The sequence below is a fragment of the Martes martes genome (assembly GCF_963455335.1).
Source record: "Martes martes genome assembly, chromosome: 9".
Lineage (NCBI taxonomy): Eukaryota > Metazoa > Chordata > Mammalia > Carnivora > Mustelidae > Martes > Martes martes.
In genome coordinates, this window is record NC_137896.1 from 131,181,606 (window position 1) to 131,204,996 (window position 23,391).

Sequence of the window (23,391 nt, forward strand, 5' to 3'; positions counted from 1 at the left end):
GGGGAGGAGCAGGCACAGATCCTGCCCATATCCCCGTGCTCTGTCTTCCCATCATTGTGCTCTCGGGGCCTACTGCAGACCCGCGATAGCCATGCGAAGGACACAGGTAACGCGGCCGCGTGCTGACCTCCACCTTGTCAGCTAATAGGCCCAATGGGCTCTGTCCCATGCCTGGTTCAAAACCCAGACCTGTACCCTTCTTCCTAAATACCCTTTCCACTTTTGGTTTTTTAGGAAAAAGGAGTGCCTCTCTTAGTTCTTAACTGCCAGTAAGACCTCTCTCCCACTCTCCTACCACCCTCTCTCTATTCCTACGAACATGATACCAAATGCAGCATTAACTTAATGAAGGATCTGAATGCACGTGTGTATGTGTGCATGCATGTGCACACGTGTGTGTGCGTGCACGTGTTGTCACAGGTCAGTGTGTGGGACCAGCGAAAACCATCCTCAGACAAGTCCCGCCGAGCTTCCTATTTCAAGACCTCCTGCGTCACGAGAAAGGGACCTCTTCAGTTGACCGAACACCTCCCCCACGTGGCATACATCAGCCTATGGTCACAGAACAGATCGAATCTTGTTTTCTTTTATGCTTTCACGTGGCGCCCATAGCCATCCTTGTCCAAAGTCAGATTCCACAGCCAAAATATACCAGGGGCCCAGGGTGACAACAGGACCACCCACCCCATCAGTGGTCCTCAAAGCAGGGGGCTGATGGCTCCATGTCTGATCGCTGGTGCTTTGCACTGGGCCTGTTCCCAGGGCAGCTGCTCAGTGAGGTTGAATGAATGAACATGTGAATGAATGAACACAAGGACACGGAAGAACCACTTCATTTCACCCAGGCTCCTTGTGGAAAATCGTGACGCGCTCCAGAACTCGGCATCTGATCAGGGGCTACAGCAGTGACGGGTAGCTTCGTTCTTTCACTGGCCTGGAGGGGGCCTCCAAGGTCTCTCAGGGGGACACCCATGCATCAGTCCATTGCCTGCTCCGTGTGGACCCCCCCAGCCCCCCGCCCCACCCCCTCGTCCCACTGTCGTACTTGCCTTTAAATATCACCGGCTTGGCCTTGCATATTTGCAGCAAGTTGTCAGGAACGGACACCGGTTCTCCGGAGGCCACGGCAGGAAACGTGACCGAAGCTGGTCCCACCAAGCCAACCTGGGGCACGCAGGACATGCCTGCGCTCTCTGGAAACACACCGAGGGTGTTAGGAAGACACACGGAACGGGGCCTCCCTCTCCAGCAGACCTGATGTCAGGCCGGCCTACGTACCTGCTATAGCTGATGCAAACCCCCACTTACAGGAATACCCCTGTCCTAGAATCACAGATCCCTGAGGTCGAAGCACCTTTAAGGTCACTTCACCCAACCTTCCCCCCCAAACAACACAGCCACGTGACAGGCAAGCCCCTTTTAAATTTCTTTAGGGTCCAGGAACTAGGTCACTGCTGTACAAGGACCTTGGGCTCCGCTGTGCAGCTCCACCATACGACACCCCTCAGTGATACCGAAGTCTGCCCCCGGAACATCCTCCCCAGTTCACACACATTCACACAGTGCACACGTGCGCGCACACCCCGGGCCCCGAGTCCTACAACTGGCCAGGCTGCTGTCACTTACCGCACTTAGCTCTGTTCCCGCCACCCTGGGAGTAGCCGGCATCTGCAGCGGAGGGGGATTCTGGAGACCACCCTTTGTGGCGCTTTTTGGGGGGGCCGGAGTTTGATAAGATACCTGGACAACATGCAGAGTACAGATCAGGCTGCTACGAAGGACGAGCTTTAAAACATCCCCCTGATTTGGAGAACACGTGTTAGTGTGAAACATCAGAGCTTCACGACGGTTCTCCGCTGTCTAGTGAAGCATCTGATGGGCGTGAGGAAACACCCCGTCCCTTTCAGTGAACATTTCATTCCAAACCAGCCCAGTACTGAGAGGCTTATCTCTGAGCCTCGGCACCCCAGTCTTTAAAACGGGATCATGAACCCTACCATGAACGGTGGTTTGAGGAAGACTAAGGACCACGCACGTAAAGCAGAGTCTGGCCGGCTGACTGGCAGCCCCCAAGATAACCATCTTCTTCCAGCTCCTCCTCTGACGCCACCGTCACAGTCTCACCACTGGGGGGCAGCACTGCTCCACCTGCTCCCACCCGAGCCTTGGCCACCGGCGCAGACCAGAGAAGTCCGGGGGAACAGCAGCCGGTACTCGCCCCTGGTGCTGCTTTTCTAGACAACAGCAGCATGTACATGACTCGGGGTATGCGCCTGGGTTATTCAAAACATCAGGAACTGGTTACCATGCTTTTTTGAGCAATCCAACACAAAATTTCCCCTACGTTGAGAGCTATGCATTCAACCATGACTGCACGTTAAAGTCACCTGGGACATCCTTAAAACTCTGAGTGCCTGGATGCGAGCCCATCCCAAGTAAACCAAACCCAGCACTGGGGGGGAGCCCGGGCATCGTGAAGCCCTGAGCTCCTGGTGACTAAGTCACAAGCAGGACTGAGAACCATCGTTTAGAGCAACATTTCTATACATTTGGTCTGAGAAGGAGCTGGACAGAAGCAGCAGAGGCTTGTTAAAACAGCCCACTCCTGGGCCCTGCCTTGACCTCTAGAACCGGATCTCTGGAAACAAGAGTGAGAAGAACGCCATGACTCCCAGGCACGCTGGCTACGCCTAAGGGCACTATGTTCTAGAGTTGCTTAAAGGTCATAAAGTTATTCTCACCTCCTCCTTAGACTGACCAAAAATGAATAAAGTGAATAAAAAGGTAAAATACAAGGTACTTTGTTCACACAGAGCTTTCAAGCAGGTGGGCTCCTTCAACCCCCTCTACCCCCCAGCGGCCTGGGAGGCAGACCCGATAACGGCTGCTCCGTGTAGACCACAGCTTCTACTGCCGGGACATCTGTCCTCGGGTGCCAAAAGAGGCACGCCCACAGACACGAAGACGCCCGCGCCCCTAAAAACCACATTAAAGCCACCAAGGAGGGGTTGGGCCTTGACACTGAGGACGGAAGATCTACAAATATTTTCCCCTTTGGGACACAAGCTCTAGCCGACCCTAGTGTGGACACAAGCTCTAGCCGACCCTAGTGTGGACTCCCAAAGTGACGTCACCGGGAGCTGTCCCTGCGCTCCCAGTGTGGACCATTTCCCGCAGTGGCTCCTGACACTGGGGAAGGGGTCACTACTTGGCACTCTGGGTGAGCAAGTCTTCATTACGCAGTCCACTCACTGGGGGACACGGAGCACCCCGACCCCCAGTGTGGGACCACCAAGGAAGGATCCCGGGCACCTGCTAACAGCCCCCAGCAGGGGGCAGTACCTCCCCACTGAGAACCACGGAGCGACAGCCCTCAAGCCCAAATCCGACACCTCGTATCGCTTCAGAAAGTTTCTTAAAACTGATTTCCTCTCTCCCCAGAGCAGGCCCAGCCCTCCGGCATTTCGGCTGGCTGTTAAAGCAACTCCATTCGGTCAGCATCCACGAAAGCTGGGCACCCGGGGCCCCAAGATGGGGAGGACGCGGGCGCTGCCCTCGGGAATGTCACTGCATACACGACACAGGTGGCCATAGAAGGGAGACAGAGCCCTGGGGCGTGCCGGGGAGGGAGGGAGCCACCCTGCAGGTGGGGACACACGAGCTATGCCCTGAAAGGCACATTTAGCGGTGAGGTGGGGAGATGCTTTCAGATCCTGATGTGTGGCTGGGGTGGGGACAGGAGGGGAGGGCGCTGAACCATCCCACACTGGAGTGCAGGGCTCTCAAGCAGAAGCCGCAGGGAATGATGGGACTGTACGGGTTGGCTGGGGTCAGGTTCCAGAAGGGCTTGAGTGCTGCTGGGGACCTAGGGGCTTTCTCCTTCCCACATGGCTCATTTCCCAGGGTGAAGGCTGGTTGTGCACCTGCAGGCAGGGCAGGTGTCACAGGTCAGGCCTGCTGACACTGTCCCAGAAGCCCGGTCCTTGGCCACCCTAAATTCAGCCCCTCCCTGAGAAGAACCAGTCAGAGGAAGAAAAGTGGGGGCCTGCCTGGGACTCCCCCTGCCGGAGGAGGGACAAGAGCTTGACCTCAGATTCCACGCTGGTTAGGGCGGGGGAGTCTCAGGTCCAATTCAGAAAAGACAACGGTCCTTCAACTAAGAGGGAGACTCCCGCCAGGGAAGTCCTCCGCTGGCCAAGCAAGGGTGGGCGAGGCTGGGCTGCCTCTCTGGGCCTCATGTTCCTCCTCTACCAGAGTGTGGGGCTGGACAGTTGCTATGGGCTCTTCCAGTGAACAGTCTTGGATCCCAAAATCCACTTAGCTATGCGCATGGAGGAAGAGAGAAGGAAGCCTGGCTCCCTAAACAGCTCCCACAAGCACGGAGGGGCAAACACGGAGCCCAGGGTCAGACGCCATGTCCCGGACTCTGGCAGAAGATCTGCTTAACCCTTTTGTTCACCTCCTCACCCGCTTCCATGCTTCCTCCCTTACCATCTCTCATGCTTCCCAAAGTGTAAGCCGTAGCTCAGCTGTCACCTCCTCCAGGAAGCCCTCCTTGAGAAGACCAGCTCAGGGATGATGATGACGTGGGTGGCCTAATGGTGTCCACCCGTGAGCTGCCAGATGTGCCCTGAATTTCTACACAGCCCCTCATCTGACCCTCTCAGCTGCCCTGAGAGCAGAATTCTCATCTCCAGATGAGGCAATTTGGTCAGAAGCCTTGTCCAAGATGCCCCAACTAATACGAGCCGCAGTTGAGTTTTGACTTCACAGTTCTCTGATTTGGGAGCCCACGTTCCTCCCCTGCCACCATGCTGCCCCCAAATTCTCCAGAACTCTACAGCCCTGCTGATGTGTGAGCCCACAGGAGACGGGTCACCCACTGCTTCCTGGCAGATGCCCATCGCCCAAGTCGGTGGCCGAAGCTGCGGGTCCTCCCGCCCCGGCACTGGGGCCTGGGCACGGCCCCCCAGACTCTGGAGACACCTGCTGGCCGGTCCCAACGCTCCCTCCATGCCACACCAACTCCAGGAGGCACGGGGGCCCCAGCATGGTGGCCCCCAGGACCCCCCCAACAGCCCAGCCCAGAGGAAAGCAAGAACCCCCGCCCCTCCCCACCAGGACCGGCAACACTACCGAGCGCCGAGGGCCGCGGCATGGCCGACAGGTCGTTCTTCACCAGCTGTTGGTGCTTCGGGGAGTCCTTGCCATTGAGCACGGCTGGACCCACGGCGGCCGCTAGCGAGGGGTGCTCGGAGGCTGGTCCTGGCAGCGGAAAGAGAGAAGGGGGAGCACACACTCAGTTCACAGGATGCCCCGCGAGCCCAGCTGGCAGGAAATTACTCTTCTTCCATTTTTATAAACTTATAAACGAGCTTCTGGCCGGCAAGTGACTCCGCCCCCTGAGAACACACAAACACATACGCACACACACTCCTGTCCCAGGGAGCACGGCCTGCGTGAAAGAAGGACCAGGCAATGGGAGCCAGTGGGGCCCCTGAATCCCAGGGGGGCACGCAAGGCTCTTCCGCCGCCCTCCCCCTTCCCCACCCGGCTCAGGCTTGTAGCAGACACGCTCAGGAATCCCATCGGGCTTGCGGTCGCCCACTCCGGGCTGCTCACGGGGCCTGGGGATAATCCTGTGGGACACGGGGGTACGGGTCTCGTGAGCCCCACCACAATGCCTACGTGCCTGCCTCAGCCAGAATGGTCTGGAAGGCCCTCCAGAGTCGAGGGCGGCCCAGACCATTTCTGGTGGGTGCGGCGGCATGAGGAGGGGTCCAGAGCATGGTTTAGATGCCAGCCGCCCTGTGTCTGAACCCCGGCTCCGCTGCCCCCCTCCGAGCAACCACACTGAACCCACTTGGCCTCCCTCTGCTTCAACCTTCTCGGCTACACACGGGGACAACAGCCGAGCCGCTGCGAGAACGATGTGGTTCGCAGAAGCCAAGTGTGTGGACTGGTGCCTGGCAGCAGTAAGGTCTAAGAATGTCCCAGGGGTATCAGACTTAATTCTTACAATCACCCTGCAAATTAGGAAAGATTTTCTCCGGGGCGCCTGAGTGGCTCAGCTGGTTAAGCATCTAACTGTTGGTCTGAGTTCAGGTCTTGATCTCAGGGTCATGAGTTCAAGCCCTCTGTTCATTTGGAAAAATATATATATATATTTTCTCCGACTTGACATATATGAGGAAAGAGAGATTCAAAGAATTTGAAATGAGTTGCTCCAAACTGCCCGGCCAGAAGGTATCAGCGCTGGGATATCTACCCTGTACTCCGATGGTAAAAAGAGTGGGCTTCCCAGTTACGCTGGTAGCAGAGGGCCCACGTGGCCTGGGCACTGTGAGGACAACAGCATACGCCACACAGAGAGGGAGGCACGGTGGGAGAGCACAGTTCCCAACCCCAGGGGCAGCCTCTTCTCTACCGATGTGATGAACCGGGTGGGAGCAAGGGCACTGCCCCCTGCTTTCAAGGCCCCTCTGCAGACCCTCTGGGCCAGAGGAAGGTAAACAGCCACCCCTCCAGAGTCCTTGAGGAGGCTGCGGTGGTCCCGGCAATCACGCCTGTAAGGTCTGTTCGGAATGGCAAAATGCCAAGCACGTGAGCCAGAAATACCCACTGTGTCAAATCTTAACTTCACTTCCTACTGCCCATGAGGTCCTAGGCCAGCAGCTGAGCCTCGACTTCCCCGGTAGTACACCGGGGAAACTCAAGCCCACATGCAGAGTGCTCTTAGGACTCAAGGAGGTGCCCGAGGGACTGCGGGCCACTAGCTGGTCTCACCTGCCCCTCCCGGGAACTCCAGTCCAGCACGGACATGGTGCCATTCTAGAGCGCGCTCTAAGCTGCAAACTGGGGGTACGGAGGGACCCCCATGCCCCACACCACTGACAAGGAGATCACGTTTTGCTGCCCACAGGAAGGCAGGACATCTTTCTAAATTAAAAACATGGCACGCTGTGCGGGAAACTATTACAAATTCACGATGAAACACAAAGACGCTGCAGACAGAGCGGCAAAGCGCCAAAGCCTTCTGTTTATCTTGAAAAATGTGTGGCTCCTCACGGGGCTGCCAGGCCGGGGACATGCCGGGGACATGCCAGCCCGCGGACGCAGCATGGCTGGCATTTCGCCGCCACTCACCTGCCTGCTGGGCTCCCATCGGGATGCTCGGCGTCGCTCCAGGAACGGGTTCGCTGGAGAAGGCCGCCAGGGGCCCGGAGCTCTCCGAGGGCAGGAAGAGGGAACCAGAGCAAGTATTGGCTGAGGTCTGCCGGCTTCTGAACTCTAAGGGAGCAAGATGCATGCATCAAAACCAATTCTGCACCGGTTCTGGAATGCTCTCCTAGACACCTAGATATCTAAAATGGTGCCAAGGCCTTCCTGGCTTTGCTTCAGGGTAGCTGGAGGGAGGTGGGCTTGCTCCGGGCCAAGGCCGGGGGAATCCGTGTGGGGGGACAGCTCTGACGATCAGGAGTGGAAGGCATCATGAGCATTTGAGAAAAACAGAGGACACAAATGAGTCACCCAATCGCTGCCCTTCGAGGCCAAGGAGAGAACAGACAGAGGGAGAGGAAGCGCCAACACCCTTCCCCACCCTCCATCCTAAAAGTCACCCTCTGTCAGAAAGACGGACCCCCAGCCGCACAGCCAGCCGGGAGGTGTGTGGTCATAGCAAGTGATCACAGACTCTTAACTGGTCCCACAGTGGAAGAACTACTGGCCCCCAGGACCTAGAAAATGACTGACACATAGCAGGAGCTCAAGAAATACCTATGGAGTGATGTGAGAAGAGGAGAGGGGTAGGGGAGGAATGCCCAGAGCCAGACCCTCCTGAAGCCCATCCTTCTCTTCACAGCAGCTGGCTGGGGGAGGCCAGACGACCAGAAGGGAGCCGACGCAGACAAGTGAGGGACAGAAGATTCTGGCTGAGACCCCTCCTGGGACCTGTCCCTCCAGAACTAGGTGATTGGGGGCATCTCAGGGACCACCTATGGCTGAAAACCCGTCCCCCCACTTCCCTCCATAGATGACTTAGCCACAGGTGATATGGGGAGACAGGAGGGAGGAGAGAAGCCCAGGAATGTCTTCAAGGACAGGACCGTGAGGCTGGACTTTCTATTCTGCTCATAGAGTTCGGGGCAGAGAGAGTGGGGCATTATTCAAGCCCTTATTCCCCTAACTCAGGGTTCCTCAGCCTTAGCACCACTGGTATTTTGGACTGGATGATTCTTTGCAGGGGGGTGGGGGTGGCTGTCCTGTGTGGGGCAGGTTGTTTCACGGAGTCCCTGGTCTATACGCACTGGATGACAGCACTCTCTAGTCACAGGGATCATAAAGGTCTCCAAGCATTGCCAAATGTCCCACGGTGGACAAAATCAGCCCCGGTTGAGAACCTCTACCCCAAACACCAGCTACAGGCGCAGGCACGGCAGTGTGGTCCTCTGTCAGCTTTTCAATGTCCCGCACAATTCCGCAGGTACCAGACACACCCCTAAGTCACGGCAGCACGGCCACGGCACGGGGCTGGCCCCTAGCCTGCAGTCCTGCCTGCCTGGAGACTGGGGAGCCTGCTCTCCTCTAAGCCCTGCTGCCTGGCCCCAGGGCCCGCTCGGAGGACCCCCATTCGCCCACCCAACCCCGCCCAAAGCCCAAGGGCTCACCTGAGCCTTTCCAGCAAATGAGAGGTCCTTTGGTGAGAGCCCCTTGTGCGTTGCGAACCAGGTAATACTTCAAGTGTTTCTGCTTCTTGGGCTGAGTGGTCAGCTTAAGATTTATGTGGTTAGAGAATTCCGTGAAGTAACAGAAGCCTTTCTTCCCACAGCCAACACAGTTCCCAGAGAAACCTGTGGGAGGAAGCGACCACGAAAGTCTCCAGCTTACGTTCCACACCCTCTTCAAATAACACAGACTTTATGGAAACGCTATTCACATTCTGTACCGCCAACCAGAAAATTCCACAGGGCAAAGGCCCCTGGCACCTTATGCTGGGCCAGGGGTCAGGATGACCTTGACTCAAACAGGAGAGGGACCAGGAAGACTCAGTCACGAACATGCCGCACCCACCCCCCCACCCCCCCCCCCGCCGCACCTCCCAGCCAACTCTGAAGACTGAACTCGCCCCAGGGGCAAGGGTTCAAGCCTGTGACACAGAGCGAACTTTACACGAACTATCGTGTTCGACTGTCTATACCAATCAAGCGCTTGTAACAGGCGGTACGTCCCCATCTCCAGTCACAGAATCTCAAAGTCCCCAGACCACCGACACTAGGACGCCCGGAGGGACCTCCTGAGAGCCCCAGCTTCCATCGCGCTCCCAGGAGTTGTTGAAAAGAAATGAAAGCATCACGCTGCTCGGCCAGAACAGCGGTGAGAACATGCTGGGGGCTCGGCAGCCAGGGGGAGCGGAGACCGTCTGTGAGAGTGTGGCTGTCACCGTGTCAGCGTCCCGCTGCTGAGGCCCGAATGGGCCTTCCTGGGAAGGGTCAGAGGTTCCCACCAGCTGCGAGGTTCCGGAAAGGCTGCCCCGTGACAAAACGACCCCCTACGAGCAGGTACAATCCAGAGAGGACGCGTGGGAAGACCTCTGCAAACCATAAGTCCAATCAAACCACGCTCGCAACCGCTGGTTCGCAGAGGAGGAAGGGGCCGCTCTGCCTCTTCTGCCCGACAGCCGCTCGCCTCTACCCCCAGCATCTCAAGAAAGCCTTCCTTCAGACCGCGCTTCGCCCACTGGTGCGTCGGGTTTCCATGGTACGAGGTCCTTTGGGAGCAAAGCCCCTGAAGCTGAAACTAACTAATTGTGTCACAGTCTGTGGCTTCAAGCTTACAAAGGCCACTGTGACTTAGCCCCGGAGGGCCATGCGGCCGCGTGCGTAAGCCCGGCTTGTTGAAACAGGGCCCTCCTGAGACCCCCGCCAAAAGAACATGTTTGTGATGGTTCAACACGTGTCCACGGAGAAACAAGACACCTATGTTACAGGAACTTACTGGATTTTCTGATCTCTTTTACTCTAAGCAAATTTCACATGCCTTTAGAGGCCTTAGAAAGGAGGACAAGTCTCTTGGTTGAGCCACGGGACGGGCACAGGTTGGTTTAAACTTCCAGAATCCTGTTCTCTCTGCACCAGAGCAAACAGATGAGGCACCAAGAAATGTCCAACACTGTGCTCTCCATTTACTTGTTTTTAAGGGGACAGAAAGGGAACAAACGTGCCCAGAGAACCAGGGACGTTCTGGCCATCTGCTGTCCCCTAGACAGATCCCTCGGCTTTATTGACATAACAACTAGTTGATCGGGACAGCAAAACCCTCTTTGGGGAAGGCTGAGAACCAGAAAGGTTACATAAGAGTCCCAAGCGGATGCAGACAGTGTGTGGCCCCATTCTGGCCTGAGAACAGAGTGTCGACCACAAACATGACATTCAAGGCCACCCCGAATCCTACCCAACCCCCACCTCCAGCTTCCACTCCTGTTCCCCACTCTGCTATGCCGAATCCCCAACTGGACCCCCGCCCACTCCCACCACTCTCCTGCCCCCAGGTGCATGCTCCTTCCTATAGAAGCCCCACCTGCGTGTGTCCCGCTGTCACTCAATGCCCATCTCAAATGTCCACTTCTTCAGAGCTGTCCTTGACCCAAAGGGTTGAAACTTACTGTTCTCAACCCTCTACTGCCCTTTATTCTGTTGAGAGGATCATGGTAACCTCTTCTTTCATTTTTATTGAAATTTGCATCTTTTTTCCCCCATAACTCTCCCCGTGCTCTAAAGGACTGGCATCGTGGTGTGAGTGCACGTAGGTGTGGGCTGTGTGTGTCCATGTAAGTTCATGTGCACGGACTAGCGTCCAGCACATGGCAGACAGTCCGTAAACACCAGGTGGGAAGCCAGGAGGAGCAAGGTAACTATCCCCGTGAACGCTTTAGGATTTCTGCATATACTTTGAGATAATAATCTGTTTTTTATTTATGGCTTGGTCTCCAACCTGGCTCACCGGCCAATGAAGAATAAGGCCCCAAGAAACCTTCCAAGCTCTTGGGAAGGGATTCTGGCCCCAAGTGTTGAAAACATGGGTGGACAAGAACCACTGCCAGGCCGTGCGATGCTAACAGCACTATGCCACGGCCAACACTGCCATCCAGAAGCAGCTATACAGACATCAGGCCCTGATGTCTGTATAGTCTGGTCCCATGAGCAACATGGGCTGTGGGACCGCGGCTCCCTTTCAGATGCAGGGCTGGGAAGCAAAGACCATCAGGAATGCCTCCCTGTGGTTCAGAAGGGGAACCCCGGGTCTTCTGGGTCCAGCACATATTTAGGAAGCTGGCAGGCAAGCTGCTCTCCTGCTTTGGCAGAAATTTCTGGCCAGAAGAGGCTGCCCTTCGGAGAGGTGATCTGGGACCACAGAAGGGGGTGACCAAGAAAACCACAAGACAGCTTCCCAACCAGTCCCAGGAGACCGGGGAAATGGATGAAATCACCCCAACTGAACACATGAGGTAATTCTAACGTTTCATGAAACTGTCTGCAAGGCAATAAAAATTTTCACAAGGATGCATAAAACGAGCCATTCTCTTTGGAAACCTGCCTCAGGACTGGGGCGTTGATAATAATCTCTTGCGAAGACAGAAAGCCCGGGATGCAGCCCGAGTGCTCAGACTCCCCGGGCACAAACACCCAGAGTTGAGAGACATGGTTCCTCCAATGCCCTATGGCGCAGGGACCCCTGCATGAAACCGAGTCTCCCATGAGCACACGCGGCAGCACAACCGCTGGTCCGACGGGCCCCGTCTAGCCTTGTGCATCTGCCCAGACGGCCTGTGTACACACGGAGCCGGGCTCTGCCGCCGGTGGGCAGCCCCCGGCAAGGCAGGGCTCAACAGGGCCTTGCAGCCGAGGTCAGACCCGGAGAGGGGCTCCACGCTCTACTTAAGGACGGAGCCATCACAGGCAGGCACGTGCCACACTGGGGAGCCAGAGGGCCACGCCCCTGTTCCCTGAAAATGAATGGTGACTCGGGACAAAAACAGCATCATCTCCAGCTTCCTTCAGCAAACGAAGGGGAAACACCCGGCATCGAGCATTGCGCCTGGCTGTGAACACAAGCCTCGAAGACCGATCCAAAGCCCCACGTGGATGGTGGATGGAGAAGAAAAAGGGGCCGAGTGAAACAGATGTTCATTGCGGGGTGGGGAGCAATGTCCCCCTCCTCCACTTCGTGCTTCACTTCTGTGATTCCTGCCATGATCCTGCTTGTGGAGGTAAATATCGCCTCACGACCATGAGGAAAAAACATGTCCATGGACGCCAGCCTTGATATTTTGGCCAAATTCCAACTGAAGTACAGAAGGGATCTACCTTCTACTTGTGTCTCTGAACATGGGACTCTGAGGCGCACCTCCCTTTGCTTCCCCCCGGGTGTGCCTCAGAAGAGGGACCCAGACCAGAGCACCCACCGGGCAGTGGGCGAGAGGCACGCGGTCCCACAGGCCCACACCCGAGAGGCGGGAAAAACCTTAAGATCTGAGTCAGGATTCAGATGAGACAGAAACGAGATGGGGGTGACGGGCGTGGAAAGATGAAACAAACAGTGATGGTACGTGAGAAGGCTGGGGACATGCCCAACAAGACCCGGGGATTATCTAGAATCCTACAGTAAGGCACTTAACTAGTTCCCCTGCCTCTAGTTCTCCCTTAGGAAGAGGCGGAGAGAAATCTGTTGTTCATGTGACCTCTGAGAGATTGTTCTAAAATGCAAGTTAAAAACACAGCCATCCCCTCATTTGAACATTTTCAAACATAGAAACTGTTAAGGGAAAACTGGAAGGAAGGGTTTAATACAAGGAGAGACAATCAGTGACAGGTCAACCAATGCTGTGGGAGAATCCTGTTTGGACCTTGACAGTAAAACAAACCAACAAAAACTGTAAGACAAAATTTGAACACAGTGGATATTTGATGTTATAGAATCATTATTACACATTGTAGATACAATAATGGTGCTGGGTTTTTAACAAAAAGCCCTTTCTTTTTAGAGATACACAGTGAAATGCACACAGATGAAATGACACGTCTAGGATTTGCTTGCAAATAATCTGGTAGGTACAGAGGAAGAGTTAGGAATGAAATGCAACTGACCGTGTCTTAGTAATTATTGAAGACACAAGACAGATACATAATACTACCACAGGCTTCTACCTACGTCCACAGTTTAAAAATGTCTTCCTGGGGCATCTGGGTGGCTCAGGTGGTTAAGCATCCAACTCTTGGTTCCAGCTCAGGTCATGACCTCAGTGTTTTGGAATCAAGCCCCGTGTCGGGCTCTCTGCTCAGTATGGAGTCTGCTTCTCCCTCTCCCTCTGCTCCTACCTGCTCTCTCTCTCTCTCTCTCTCCCTTAAATAAATAAAATCTTTAGGGAAAAAAAAAAAGTGACTTCTGGGGCACCAGAGCGTTTCCCAGGCAGGGCCCAAGCAGCCCCACTCCCAGTCTCCACCCTGTTCCTCCAGCACACCATCCTCCTTCTTGCATGTGCCCCTCCCGCCCGAGAGCACCCCATCTTCTGGAATATGAGACTAGGGCCAGAGCACCTGGATTCAAATTCAAGACCCGCCACTTACTAGCTGGGTGACCCTGAGCAAGTCACCTGACCTCTCTGTGCCTTCATTCCTTCATATATAAGTGCCAGATAATAACGTACCCACCTCACGGGCTTATCCCATCCCGCAGAGCAGTTTCGGGTGCACGGTCAGGGCTCCGTAACAGGACTGCTCGGAGTGCTTAGCTGCTCTCACTGTTCTCCAGCTGACAAAACGCAGCTGATTTTTCAGGGCCCAGCTCAACACCACACCCTCGGGGACCCCCCGCCCATCACCAGGGCTCAGTGCGCCCTTCCGCAGCACCCCCATATAGCGTGCTGCACAGAGATGTAGTAAAAGCTTGATTTCTGCAGCTCTCTGAGCTGAGTCCCTACTTGCCTGAGCTTTCGCCCCAAGCGGCAAGCTCCCAGGGAAGGACCCAGTTGAACTTGACTTTGAGGCCCTGGGGCTGAACTCGAAGTCCACATCCCAGCCGGTACACATTCCATAAATGCTTAATGCTCTGCCTGCTGAAGGAACACAGGACTAATTACACGTAAAGAGGGGAAAAATGAACATTGTAGCCCCATGTTTTCTTTTACCTGAGCTGTGAGCCCATTTTGCTGAATTACCATCAACACCCGGAAAAACACACCGAGATTTTCATCTTGTCAGACAAAAGAGCTTGGTTGATTCTTGATTCAAACAAAATTCCCTTCATTATAAACTGGGGGGTGGGGGGGGTTATAAATTAGGAGCTAAAGCCATTGCTTCCCCCAAGATCCTGCAGAGCTTCCATTTTATAGATCACTAAAAAGGACGAAGCCCGGGCCCCCGGAGGGCTGGGGGGGGCCCCCTCGTCCTGCACAACCATCAGGGGTAATTGCAGGAAACCCAAACAGTGTTAAGTGTGCAAGCTGAGAGCATAAAGTTATTTTAAAAGAAGAAAGCATCGGTTATTACCAACCGCCCCTCGTTACCCACCTCCGATGGCTTTTTGGCGAGCAGTTAACAAAGACCCCACTTCCTCTGCCCTCGCCACCTGAGGAGCTGGGGCTGTCGCGGGGGGCGGGGGGCGGCTGGTGGTGAATACGCGGAGAGATTCCTGTCTCCACCTTTCAAGACCCAGAACCTCCTTGATTTACTACCCTCGCAAGTCCTTTACAGTCACAAAGTGGGGGAATTCAGCCACAGCCCCGGCCACCACCGGATCGAACGGGGACCAAGTCACCAGCGCCGTCCCACCGGCACACAGCATCCGGAGCGGTCTCAAGGAGCACATTAAATCTGAGACAGAAGGACTCCATGAGCTCCTTGGGAATTTTCCGGGATTGTTCTTGTTTTCAGGAGCTCGTTAGGATAAGCCCACACCAGCCAGAGCCGCTCTCTCCCTGGTCACCATCTCAGAGCTGTGTGTGCCCCCCCCACGGCCTGCCTTGCTTCCCAGCATTAACCCCCTGCCCTGTCGCCTCGAGGCAGGAATTGTGTCTTTGTCTTCTGTGGCTCCATCCGTCCTCCCCTTGGTCTCTCCTCCCCTTGGGTCCTTCCCATGGTGTCTCAGACATAAAATGTGCTATAAATACCCACACACAAGCTCGGACCTACTCAGCTTCAGGGGCTGGGTCAGGCAGGAAACGTACATGTTCTACAGAGAACACGGCTTCTGATGCTACGTCTGGCCCCAATCATTACAGCCCTTCTGCCTGTCCGGTCCTCCTCCTAAGGAGACACCAGGCCCGGCGAAGGGGCCAGATTGCCGACCGGCCAAGAGCACGTGTGGGAATCACTCCGCACTTGATGGAGAAGGTATGAATGTTCTACAAGCAGGAACACACATTCGGCCCTGTCCTCCCTCCGCCTCCTGTCTGATGGCTTCTGAAACCATCTAGAACAAGTCTCTATCCTATTCTTTACTTTTTTTTTTAAGATTTTATTTACTTATTTGACATAGAGTGAGAGAGAGCCCAAGCAGGGAGAGTGGAAGAGGGAGAAGCAGGCTCCCTGAGCCCCGATGCGGGACTCGATCCCAGGACCCTGAGATCATGACCTGAGCCGAAGGCAGTTGCTCAACCAGCTGAGCCCCTCAGGTGCTCCTCTATCCTATTCTTGACACGGGAAGGCACTTAGAAAAGGTCTGATGAACACAGATCTAAAAAAGTTCATTCTAAAGGTCAGGTTCTCTATAGGAAGTTCGTCACACTTTAAAATAAATCTCATTAAAAAAAAATAATAAATAAATAAATAAATAAATCTCATTAACATTCCAGTTCCACAAAGAAAGAGCCTACCGAAAAGCAGAAACGGGCCCACAGGGCCTGCTGAAGAAGAGAAGGCCCACAACCCCACCCCCAAAGGCCTCCCTTGTCCCCACCCCCATAGGCAGGTGGAACCACAGAAAAGTACTTACCAAGCAGAGCGTTGTGCCCATTATCGTCGGGCAAGAACCTTTTGTCAACGGCACACACCAGGAGATGGTCCGGCAGGCTGGGGGACTTGGCCCCCACGAGGAGAAAGCCTGCAGGGACGTCGATGGGCTCACTGGAAAGGGAGACAAGACGCAGGTCCTTCCCCGCCTGGCAGAACCCTACGAGGAATGGACACGACTCACAAGCACGCCAAGGGGCTTCTCCAGAACCAGGCTCCCCAGGGGCAAAGGGAGGACATCCCAGGTCTTGCCAGGAGCAAACCTCACCTCTGCATGTGGCTGACTTTAATATTAGTTCTTAAGAGATGAAATTAGAACCACGGTTACTCGGGACACCTGACGCATGTTAATTCCTTTGAAGCCTGCGGTGTCACCGTCATTCATGTACAAAGGAAACTCAGCAGGAAAAACGGTGGACGAGCAAGGGTCAACTAAAATGTACACGTGATAAATCCCTAGGAAATTGTGAGTAACGTGGTATTTTCCACAGCCTGCACTTTTCACGTGTATGAGAAACAGGGAAATGTCACAAAGAGGGAGCCAGAGCCGGCTGGTGCTGGCTGCCTCTGGGGATGGCGCCGGAACGCAAGGAGAGTGGTCACCAGGGAGCCTGGCACTCTAGACCCTTTTGAACATTTTGTATTTAGAGCTTTTAAATGTATTTCCCATTCGAAACATAAGTGCCCTAAAATGTCTAGAAATAAAAGGGGAGAAACGGCTGAGATTTATTTGGATGGGCCTCTCCAGGGTCTCCCCGGACGAGGGCGCACTCGGCCCCACCTCCCGCATCTGCTCCACCCTTAGCTACCAACTGAGGCAATGAGAGTTAATGGGATCCCGATGGTCCCACGGCTTTCCAGCCAGACTCCACAACACGAACAGAGCCCTCCGGCGCGCATCTGCTTCACCATCTACAGCGCCTGGGTCCAGAGTCTCCCACATGCCCCCGGGGAGGGTCACGGAGCGGCCCTGCGGGGGGGCGGGGGCGTTTGGCAGGCACGGAGACAGTGCCCACTGTGTGCCAGGCACTGGACCAGGAGCAGCTCTGCAAAGCTCTCATGGGGAAGCGATTCTGCCCCCAGTTTGCAGAGATGGAAATCAAGGCTCAGAGAGGCTCAGGGATGTGCTCAGAGCTGGGCCGGGTGGGGGAAAGTTCCCCTTTAGCATCTCGGGCAAGTTCAGCAAAGCCCCTGAGGCTGAGGTCAAGCACCCTGCAGGCCTTCTCCCTACATGGCCTGGGCCCATCCTTCTGAAGAGCTGGAGAAGAGGCCGGGGACAGTCAGTGGTTACCGCGTTGGCTTGGAAATTCTTTAAAAATCTCTGTAACGACCACTGCAGAGTTCACGGTTTCCTTCTTTAACTAGGTGAGCCACAGCGGTGGTTTCTCTCTCCCTAGAACAGCAGCCCAGGTGAGAGCTGACTGCCTCTCCTGCTGCCATCCTGTGCAAGGCCAAGTCCAGGCCCACACACAGGGCACCTGGGACCTCTACGCCCCATGTGATCTCAGCACTACGCCCTGCCCGGCCACACCTCAGACTCCTACCTATACACACTGCCAGCAGCTCCCCAGAGGGGCTACACTCTCCCCGTTCTGAGCCTTTACACACGGTACTCCTCTGTCTGGAATGTCCCAGTTTCCCCCAACCTTCTCACAGACTCCTGCTAATCCTCCAAAACCCAGATGATGGGCCACCTCCTCCAGGAAACCTTCCCTAAACTCTCTACTTGTGGGAGGAACGTTTCCTGCGCTCCCAGGCACCCGTGCTTACCCACCCCGCCCTGTCAGCACTTTCCACCTCGTGTGCAAAGTGTCTGCTTGCCTCCATAGCTCCATGAAACTGGGAGCTCTTGTACCTTTTATCTCCATACTTCCAGAGTGGGGAGGGGCCCATTCAGGAGTGGATTAACTAACTAGTGACACCCCTCGACTGGCATGGTGACCGGCAGATGAACGCACAGCACTCCGAGAGGCTGTCCTGCTAAGGAGTGGCAGAGCCCCAAGTTTCTCTGAGTGCAGAGCGTGAGCTCTTATCATCAGACCAAGGTGCCCCCGCCCCAGCATTCCTGTGCCTCGGTTCCTCCACGGACTGATTCTGCACGGCTCCTGAGAGAACACACGTCTCCCTTCCTCAACAGTAAAGCAGGATCTCGGAGGAAGATGATTCTCACTGAGCGGTCCGAGTGAAAGCTCGGCGCAGGCAGACCCGACCTGGGAAATATATCTGAGTTTCCAAACAACCAATGAATGACGGATCCAAATCCACTCATAAACTCAAGCCATCCGCAGAGTGCCAAGGGGCGGTGAGCCGACAGCCCCCCGGGGGCCCGAGGGGGATGCAGCCAGGGACCAGGGGCACAGGTGACCCGGGGCGCACAGCCGCAGACTCTGCCAGCCGCCGGCCTCACCATCCACAGTACAGCAGCCTTCGGGCGGAGGGTGCACCTGGCAGGCGTTTGGGGGACAGGTGGGCTCCGGTCCCCCTTCTCCCTCTTCTTCCTCGTCCTCATTGTCCACTGGGCCGCCTGCGAGTGGCAAAGGGGAGGGAGGAGACAGAGGCAAGGGGTCAGCAAATCTCAGCCATTTAATCATTAACCAGTCCCTACAGGCCTGCTGGGAGCCGGGCATCACCCCCCACCCCCCACCCCGGCTCTGCTCAGAGGGGAAAGCTGAGGTCACAGGACTTTCCCAAGGTCACAGACTCGGGCTCCCAGCCTGGCCTCGTGACTTCAAATTCAGGTTCACGTCTCTTTCCATTCGGCAGAGCTGCACGCGTCTGCTCAGGCACAAGGGTTCAACACACACATAACTTTGAGAAACCCTCCAGAATCTTTCTGGGGGAGGGGCCACAGATTCAGGTATAGACCATTTTACAGAGAGGCACACGATGGCTGTCCCGCAGCGCTCCGGTGACAGCCGGCTCCCAGGGGCGCCTGAGGCCCCCGCTGATGTTCGACCGTCCTGCGTGGCTTAGAATACAGAGCATAGTGTGAGCGGTCTCTCTCCAGCGTGCAAGCTGTCCGTGTCCATTTAGCCCCAGGGGAGGAATGGATGCATAGGGAGGACCAGAAATACAAACACACCTGAGTCTGGCACAGACACACAAAGCACCATTCCAGAACACGGCAAGGCGGGTTATGACTTGGGGAAACTTTTTTTAAGTGCAGTCGCATATTGGCAAACACGGAACTGGCCGGAAGAGCCAGGGATCGGCCTTGAAGTCCCTCCGCTCCCGGCTCACGAGCTCTGTCGAGGTGGTGAAACAGCTTCTGGTCATTCCCCGCGGCCTCTCGGCTCACAGAGAACAGGGCCCCTTCCCTCACGCATCTCTGTGACCCCAGAGGCAGTGCCCAGGACACACACGCCTAGCTGATGGGGGCACACCCCCTGGAGCCCCATTTGCCCAGCACTGCTCGAGAAGGGGGTTCAGCTAAATGAATTTCCCAGGCTATGGAAGTACCTTCCTAACTCCTTTTAACAGACATTTTTGGTCAAAAATCTTTCTCAACTGGTCCGGGTTTAACTGTCATTTAATAACTAGCATGCAAACTTCTTTGTGGAATAGGGTCATTGCGAGCATCCTTGAATGCGCTGGGCTGGAAGACCGCTTTTCTTCTTTTTTGTTTCTCTGCCTCCTGTTTTAGCGCTTTCTGTGTTCCCACTTCTCCTTCCTCCTCTTCTCGGCTCTGCCCCCTCCGTCTATCCAGTGGGTTCGGTGGTTCTAGGTGAGTGATGAAATCATGTGCAGTGCAAAGAGAAGGGCTGGGAATCAGGGAACTCTCAATTCTCGAGCCTGCCGCTGCCTGTGTGGCCAGGAGAAAGTTACTTAACCTCTCTGTGCATCAGACCCTGCATCTTTGAAATGAGGTGGTTATACAGGGCCTCTGAGCTGCTAGGGTCGGCCGTCAGCATCACACAGCATCTTCCTGATGTGATTTAATTAGTACGGTGGCCGCCACTTTAAAGGTGCCCGTGGGACAAGAGGCAGAAGAAACTGAACATCTGAAGCCAGCTCAGGCCCGTGACCTTGGGTAGGTCAGAGCAGGAAGTGAAAAATCCCTGGTGTCCCCATCTTTCTGAGCCTGGAGAACACGGAGGTGGCAGGAAGACCATAAAAAGATTACCCAGGAAGCACACGCCGGGGGTGGGGATAGCTCTGGAGCCTCCCTCAGATGCCTCCTTCCTGCCATTAAATGCAGCCCCCTCAGGCCATTAGCCTAAGGGGTGGAGTCCCGCCCAGACCCCAGGCGCCAGCAATGCTGCACAGGTCCCCATGGGGGCTGGGACTGTCCTGCCACCACCTGCAGAGTGGGCGGCACAGAGCTGTTTGTGCTCTGTGGGACCAGCCACTCTCCTCTCGGAGCCAGGACTCCAGAAGCCCGGAGGGGAGGGCAAAGACCCCAACAATCTGCGTGAGAAGGATCGAGAACTCAGAGCCACGCAGGAGGGCCTGTCTGCATGTTACTCTGCTAAAGCCCAAGGGGAGAACTCAGACTCTCCAAAAGAATGAAAAATGAGGGCTTCAGCCTCAGAAAGTCAAGGAAAGAGCTCAGAATCCGGTGGATGAGAAAGAAGACCTCAAAGGTCAAAGGTCCACCGCAGACATCCCAGCGCCTGTGATGGGATCAGTCAGGCAGCGAGAGAGACTTACTGCAGCCGGGAGCGCACCGGCCTGCTGGCCAAGGTCTCCGGTGCGAGGAGGGCATTACCACGGCGTCACACAAAACCAGGCAGATTGGGAGCTGAGGACCTTAACACGAGAACACACAGGCGGCCGCAGATACGGCCGCACTTCCCCTCTGCCAAGCTGGATTTTCCTTTCTTTCCACGAGAAGAAACCATAGGACTTTTTGAGGGGGGTGGGGTTACAAGAATTAACTGCATCTTGTTTAATTAATTAATACTTATCTCAAAACCCTGGGGTGGTATTTGTTTTGTTTGGTCTTTCTCTAAAAAAAAAAAAAAAGTAAATAACACATAAAAGCCTTTTCCCTTGGGAGGAGGTGTGGTAAATCCTCTAATCCCAGGAACAAAGCCCCAAGGCCCCAGCTGAAAGGCGCTCTGGAGCCCAGAAGATGTTAGCAGACCCCGGGTGTTCAGGACTCCGGCACCCTGGCCGTAAACACCACCTCTCATGTGATTGAGGAAGAACAACAGTGAGACCCCTGGCAGACAGACAGACAAAACAAAGTGTGGCCAGGACAAGCCGTCCGCACCAAGTTTTATGACAGAGCGTCCAGGGGCAGAGTCGTGCGTTCAGTTCATGGTGGCGTCTGGCCAACTGAGAGAGTTTCCCCCTTCCCACCAGAGCCCTTCTTTGTCTTTCCTGCACCTCGGGAGGATTTCTCTGTTTGCGCACGAACAGGAAAAGCTGGAGGTTCTGCTCTGGTTTTCGTACGGGGTGGGGGGTGAGGGGGTGCTGCACCGACAGCAGGCAGGGCGCCTACAGCACTCAACACAGGAGGCACGAGAAGGGGACGCCTCCAGCTGCCCCCGGAAAGTGCCAGCTGCCCAATGTCCTATCGGCAGGGGAGGGCATCCTAAGAAGTCAGTTTTCGAGATGCAGCCTCCCAGGGAATCTACAGAGAACTTAGGCAGAAGAAAAGCTGGGGGGGGAGGGACCTCCCAGGGTTTGCTCCTCTCTCCCACCCCCGAGGTGAGCAACCGCCCCCTGTCCCCTGCCGACTTAACCACCGGTCTGCCCCCTTTCCATCACAGAGCCACCAAAGCTAAGGGTACAACTCCCTGACTCGGGCACTCCTTCGACACTGCAACCTGCCAGCAAAGCCATCTCCCAGGGTCCCAAATTGTGGGATTTAATCATCTTAGCAGGGGGAGGTGAAAAGCACTTTGTAGATTTCTAGGTGCCATTCACGTGGACTAAGTCATCATTGTCACCGTCAGTAATTCATGATTAGCAACAAAGACTTTCAGTACTGAAAGTAGCTACGGATGACTGTTCAACGCATACGTTCTACGTGCGTCCGTCGGCTAGCCAGAAACACAGCCCGTATCCTCCACTCATTCGTCATCTCCCCCAGTGTTGCACTGATGCTTACCCTGCTGGAAAACGTGCCTGCTCTCGATACCAGAGAATTCTTGGTTTTCCTAATCCGTGCTTTTGGGCACAGTCCAGTTTCTCCCAGACCCTCCTCCAGCTCTTTTAGGTCCTTACTGTGACTGTTTGCAAAATTAATGTAAGGACTTTTCAAAGACGGACACAAGGAACGCCTTCCTGCTAGAATAAGGAACTATCCGATTCCACACAAGCAACTCTGTGCCTCATTTTCTCTTAGGTGCAACCCTCCCAGCCAGCCATCCCCACACCCTGCCCACACACACACACACACACACACACACACACACACACACACAGACTGACCCATACACATAGCGACCCGCCCAGTATAGGACCAGGCATACTGCACGCCTTCTTAATTGATTAATTTTTCTCTTAAACAATGGTCCTTTTTCGCCTTCAATATCTACGTGAAGTCTACAGGGAACTTCCAGTGGACGGCATAAACCGCCCAAAAGAACGTAATGGTAACTGCTCATCCCGTGGACTGCTGTGGGGTTACTTCTGCCATAAAAAACACGTGGCTATAAAAGAGACACACTAAAGACTGAAAACAACCATTTTATCCTCTGGATAATTAAGCAAATCCTAAAGTTGTCCCCACGCCTGAATATAACTGATTCATTTATTCCTGGCACACATTCAATTCATAAGGGTTTATTCTTGGTGTTTCAAAGTTTCTAGAGGGCTCTCGTATCTGCAGTCACAAAGAGAAACTACCTAGAGACTATTTTGCGAAGATAGGACCATGAATCCCTGGACAGAGATGGAAAAAAAATCACCAAGGGCCAAAGGGTGTTAAAATTTCTGACTTATCCAGGGAGAACAACAAACCTATCAAAAGCATCAGAAACAACCCATGCACGACAGTCCCAACACAGCCCTCTTCCTTCCCCCGTGACCCAATGAATAACCACATTCCTTGCATCCTATGGCTGAAACTCGGTCTTAGCCAAGGAAAAATGTAAGTGCACCTTTCCTTTTCTAATAATTCTTTTCTGCTAGACCCAATGTTTTCCACACAGAGGGGAGAAGGAGTTTCCAGTTCTGTTCTAACAGGAGCTGCACGGCCGCAGGACCCGCACCAGCGCATCCCCTACCTTCCAGGGCGGAGAGCTGCTGCTCGGCTTCCAGATAGAGCTGGGAGAAGACCGGCCGGGGCACCAGGCTGCTGGACCGCAGGGACGCCTCGATGGAGTTGTGTAAGACCTCTTCGAACCGCGTCGTCTTCAGCTGTCCGGCGTAAGAGTTCCCCATCTTCAGAAAGGACAGAGGAGGCTGCTGTTTAAAATGACATTTCAGCGTCAGT

The 23,391-nt window shown here is 54.9% G+C and overlaps 1 protein-coding gene across 6 annotated transcripts in view; it reads right to left on the bottom strand.

Annotated features, from left to right (window-relative positions):
• The window catches only part of GREB1 (growth regulating estrogen receptor binding 1), a gene marked incomplete at both ends in the record, with an annotated part of 71,042 nt that extends 47,703 nt beyond the window's left edge, over window positions 1-23,339 (bottom strand). For all 6 annotated transcript variants that reach the window (XM_080814435.1, XM_080814432.1, XM_080814434.1 and 3 more), the window contains 8 exons: window positions 1,038-1,193; window positions 1,627-1,740; window positions 5,137-5,265; window positions 7,147-7,290; window positions 8,667-8,849; window positions 15,988-16,164; window positions 18,412-18,519; window positions 23,168-23,339. In XM_080814435.1, the coding sequence (XP_080670561.1) occupies window positions 1,038-1,193; window positions 1,627-1,740; window positions 5,137-5,265; window positions 7,147-7,290; window positions 8,667-8,849; window positions 15,988-16,164; window positions 18,412-18,519; window positions 23,168-23,339 (1,183 nt within the window). The remainder of the gene's footprint in view (window positions 1-1,037; window positions 1,194-1,626; window positions 1,741-5,136; window positions 5,266-7,146; window positions 7,291-8,666; window positions 8,850-15,987; window positions 16,165-18,411; window positions 18,520-23,167) is intronic.
• Window positions 23,340-23,391: the final 52 nt, after the last annotated feature.